The sequence below is a fragment of the Formica exsecta genome, unplaced genomic scaffold (assembly GCF_003651465.1).
Source record: "Formica exsecta isolate Colony F162 unplaced genomic scaffold, ASM365146v1 scaffold254, whole genome shotgun sequence".
In the NCBI taxonomy this organism is placed as follows: Eukaryota; Metazoa; Arthropoda; class Insecta; order Hymenoptera; family Formicidae; genus Formica; species Formica exsecta.
Window position 1 is genome coordinate 58484 of NW_021849814.1, and position 5428 is coordinate 63911.

Below are 5428 nucleotides of genomic sequence, written 5' to 3' on the forward strand. Positions count from 1 at the left end.
TCTATGGAGATCGTACCAAAAATGAAATTGATAGAAATAGTTGTTAAATGTTATTAGCCGCATTTTGCAGACCTTATTCTTATTCATATACGCTTATTACAGAAACTTGAATACGAGTATAGTGAAGTATAGCGTGCCGCATAGCGGTAAGCGAATAAATTATACTATTCCAAATAATAGTTACTTTCCGTCAAACAACATGGTTTAATGCAACAAAACTATTAAATTTTTTATTCAACAAAATAATGTTTCGTATAAAATTATGTTTTTGTAACGAAACAAATATAAGTCAAACAAATAGATATATTAAATTTAAAGAAACCTTTTTCTCTGTGTATACATTGTAAATATTTATGTTACATTTTTCATATTTTTAAAACGGAGAAAGAGGGGGAGAAGAGGGAAGAGAGAGGGAGAGAGAAAGGGAGAGAGAGAGAGAGCGCGTATTTGCCTCTACAGAACATAAGCTAAACTTTCTTATTACTAGAGAAAGACATATGTAAATATTCTTCTTAGATCAGTTTTAGCACGGTATATATTCGTACTTACGGTGTATACTGTGTGCTTGTATATATTTTACTGTCAAATACAATTCATGAAGCATAATGAATATCTATACTATATTCGATTGCATAACTTCACGTGTTGAAATATTTCCGTCATCAAGTGTACAAAATATGAACTGCATAAAGATAGCATTGAACAAAAAAAATATTATTTTTGAGACGCAATATGATACGTTTATGTGATAAGATAATTTTAAATAGTCGTATTTATAGATATGTTGGAAAAATCGATCATATTAATATATTCAAGCAATTTCAAGAAATATGTCCGATTTTCTTTCTTCATGTATTATTTTTATTTGTTGCTCCAAAAATATATTCTCTTTTTTTTTCAATGGAAATATGTTTTATATATGCAGCTGAATATTTGAAACAGTAAATTAAAAAAAAAATCATTGATTTGGCATAGATACAACAATAAATTATTCAGAAATTTATCGTAAGCATGAAACTAAAAGCCAAAAATGAAATTGAGTAATTTGACGATAATATAGTCACATTAATATTACAAGAAGTGTATAACTTATGCGCGCACGCGAGTTCCTGTTACAATCTTTAATACAATAATAATAGTTTATGTTTTTATCTAATGTAATAATAATTTAATTATATAAATTTCTTCAATTTTAAAAAACATTATAAATAATAAAAATTTATTATATAATGTTATGCTATGCTGGTAATGCTATAAAAGAATTCAAAAAAATAATATTTTATAAATTGTAAAAAAAGAGTGAAAGAAAGGTTTAAAATCTATTTTTAAATAAAAAACATCAGCGGACAAGGAGAGAAATGAAAAGAAAAAGACAAGCGTTATTATGTGAAAATTTGTGATTAAACCATTTCCGTGTTCTAAATAAAGAGATCAATGCATAACAATGTAAAATTAATCTTCGGTTGGAGAATTAAGTTATGGTACAGGTAACTGCTAAGTTAATTATTGATTTTTGATATATAATAAAGGACGCGTTGTAGCATTAAGGATCGGCTTCATCAGATGAATTCTTTGCACAGTTGGCTTGTGCGTAAGAACTGATCTTTTCCTGCAGGGGTATCATCCCTGACGTAGTGGTGCAGGTGCGTGAAGCTGACAAGCTATGGCCACTGCGTGTCGAGTTTCTAGAAAATATACCGCGATCCTGGCAACCAAATCGCTTTAGCAGCAGTCGTTTGATCTTCTCCTTCCACACGAAAATAATGAAAATAATGAGACCTTGCAGAGTATTTGTCGCTTATTACAGAAACTTGAATACGAGTATAGTGAAGTATAGCGTGCCGCATAGCGGTAAGCGAATAAATTATACTATTCCAAATAATAGTTACTTTCCGTCAAACAACATGGTTTAATGCAACAAAACTATTAAATTTTTTATTCAACAAAATAATGTTTCGTATAAAATTATGTTTTTGTAACGAAACAAATTTCATATAAAATTATGTTTTTGTAACGAAACAAATATAAGTCAAACAAATAGATATATTAAATTTAAAGAAACCTTTTTCTCTGTGTATACATTGTAAATATTTATGTTACATTTTTCATATTTTTAAAACGGAGAAAGAGGGGGAGAAGAGGGAAGAGAGAGGGAGAGAGAAAGGGAGAGAGAGAGAGAGAGCGTATTTGCCTCTACAGAACATAAGCTAAACTTTCTTATTACTAGAGAAAGACATATGTAAATATTCTTCTTAGATCAGTTTTAGCACGGTATATATTCGTACTTACGGTGTATACTGTGTGCTTGTATATATTTTACTGTCAAATACAATTCATGAAGCATAATGAATATCTATACTATATTCGATTGCATAACTTCACGTGTTGAAATATTTCCGTCATCAAGTGTACAAAATATGAACTGCATAAAGATAGCATTGAACAAAAAAAATATTATTTTTGAGACGCAATATGATACGTTTATGTGATAAGATAATTTTAAATAGTCGTATTTATAGATATGTTGGAAAAATCGATCATATTAATATATTCAAGCAATTTCAAGAAATATGTCCGATTTTCTTTCTTCATGTATTATTTTTATTTGTTGCTCCAAAAATATATTCTCTTTTTTTTTCAATGGAAATATGTTTTATATATGCAGCTGAATATTTGAAACAGTAAATTAAAAAAAAAATCATTGATTTGGCATAGATACAACAATAAATTATTCAGAAATTTATCGTAAGCATGAAACTAAAAGCCAAAAATGAAATTGAGTAATTTGACGATAATATAGTCACATTAATATTACAAGAAGTGTATAACTTATGCGCGCACGCGAGTTCCTGTTACAATCTTTAATACAATAATAATAGTTTATGTTTTTATCTAATGTAATAATAATTTAATTATATAAATTTCTTCAATTTTAAAAAACATTATAAATAATAAAAATTTATTATATAATGTTATGCCATGCTGGTAATGCTATAAAAGAATTCAAAAAAATAATATTTTATAAATTGTAAAAAAAGAGTGAAAGAAAGGTTTAAAATCTATTTTTAAATAAAAAACATCAGCGGACAAGGAGAGAAATGAAAAGAAAAAGACAAGCGTTATTATGTGAAAATTTGTGATTAAACCATTTCCGTGTTCTAAATAAAGAGATCAATGCATAACAATGTAAAATTAATCTTCGGTTGGAGAATTAAGTTATGGTACAGGTAACTGCTAAGTTAATTATTGATTTTTGATATATAATAAAGGACGCGTTGTAGCATTAAGGATCGGCTTCATCAGATGAATTCTTTGCACAGTTGGCTTGTGCGTAAGAACTGATCTTTTCCTGCAGGGGTATCACCCCTGACGTAGTGGTGCAGGTGCGTGAAGCTGACAAGCTATGGCCACTGCGTGTCGAGTTTCTAGAAAATATACCGCGATCCTGGCAACCAAATCGCTTTAGCAGCAGTCGTTTGATCTTCTCCTTCCACACGAAAATAATGAAAATAATGAGACCTTGCAGAGTATTTGTCAAATCGGTGAGATACCAGACGTACATCGGCGCACTCTTATCGAACAGCCATGACACTATTTCCATAGACCAATTTATGCCCATCACGATAAACAGCTTCAAATACAGATTGAACCTACGAATGAATGTTTTTGTTTCTATATTTTTTGTGCTTATGACGATTTATTATTATAAACTAAACATTATTATATGCCTGGAATATATAAAATACATATTTCTAATCACTAAAAACCGGATCAAATTGGAAGATTCTGCTATGACTAAAAACATTCGAAACAATTGATTTTTATATCAATAAAGACAAAATCAATTAAGATAAGAATTTCGAAAAATTGTAATTATCTTATTTTTAGATATTTTTAAATAACATAATAAATTGATCAAGTCTCAATCCCGAAAAATAATAGGACTACGAATCAAATATTCCCCATTCTTTTAGCAATCAAATTAATAATTAATTTTGTGACACAATTAACTTTAATTAACTTAATTACGAGTAAATTACAAATATATGTTTCATATGCAGCCTTTTACTATTCCTAAGAAAATAAATCTACAAGAATTTCAAGCTCAACAGACATTAAAAAACAAAATTAATTTAAAAATAAAACACTATATACAAAAATAACGCATTTTTATTTTTAATTATTATTGATTTAAAGAATTATATTAGACAAATCTCTATTCAATTTTTACTGTTTACTTTTTTTTAATCTTTTCTTTTAATACTCTTTAATGTCTAATATTACGTAAATAATCCGATTACGACAAATACAAAATAACAAAAAAGGGAGTTTTCGGCGTATTTTAATTAATCCATAATATCTCGATCACAAGAGTTTGCATTCAAAAAAACTTTCATTTCGATGTATTTTGTAAGAAAAAAATTCATATGATTTTATGCTTCTGACGTTATAATTAAATATAGTTGTAATAAGGATACAAGAGTCTTAAGAAATATGGTTTCTGTTTTTACTAAATAGGAGCATCCATTTTTTAATTTTATTTGTTTTAATATTATAGTTTGTCATCTTTTCGAGAATAGCAGATGCTCTCAAGGAATCCCGCTCACGCGATCGGAACGGCAGTGACGTGTTTGTTTTTACAAAAGATTTCGCAATTATGAAAGCAAACCTCCGCATGGGAAATTGCCGTCTAAAAATAATCATCTTGGGAACGATTGACATTATACAAAGCCGTTTGCAAACGGATATATCGAAATACATATCTCGTTATCCAGACAAATTATGAGTAATAGCAATGTGCAAAAAGACTTTACTACAAACCATTGTTTATTGTCATCATGACGCCGGCTCTCCGAACTTCTCAGATGAAGGGCTGTGTCTTTTTTATGGCGCACGATCTTCAATGCTGTAGAGATGAATAAGCAAATGTTGCAGAAAACAGTGATACCCATGGGTCCGTAAAAGTATAGCGCTTTCGCTGTCTCCGCTAAAACAGGAAAAAAATCGTAATATTACATCTAAAGATGTAAATAGAAAAAAATCTAATAGTTTTTATTTTTTTAGTTTTATAAAATACGACTTTTTTGTGACAAAAAACAAGCCTTGTTTTTTCGAAATTTGATTTTTCTCAGATATGTATATTTAACATCTTTGATTATTGCAAGTTGATTTTTTTTCATTATTTTTGATTTTTTATATAATGGATTTGAACTATTTTAAATGTATATTGCATTCAAATTGGCTATATAGTTATAAATATGTATATGTAATTACTATTTTTAATTAGGTGAATTCTTAAAAAAAAATCAAAATTGAACTTGAATGAATTGTATTTGTTGTCGATACAAAAACAGTTTGTAATTTTTAAAAATATATTTTATAATTACTATTTTAATATATTAAAAAAGCTAAAGTTCTTATATTTTTT

The 5428-nt window shown here is 28.1% G+C and overlaps 1 protein-coding gene across 1 annotated transcript in view; it reads right to left on the reverse strand.

Moving 5' to 3' along the window:
* Positions 1-3122: 3122 nt before the first annotated feature.
* The window catches only part of LOC115236509 (G-protein coupled receptor Mth2-like), a 20308-nt gene continuing 18002 nt past the window's right edge, over positions 3123-5428 (reverse strand). The window contains exons 7-8 of the mRNA XM_029809020.1: positions 4822-4987; positions 3123-3650 (exon numbers count right to left, since the gene is read on the reverse strand). Of these exons, the coding sequence (XP_029664880.1) occupies positions 3284-3650; positions 4822-4987 (533 nt within the window). The 3' untranslated portion in view covers positions 3123-3283. The remainder of the gene's footprint in view (positions 3651-4821; positions 4988-5428) is intronic.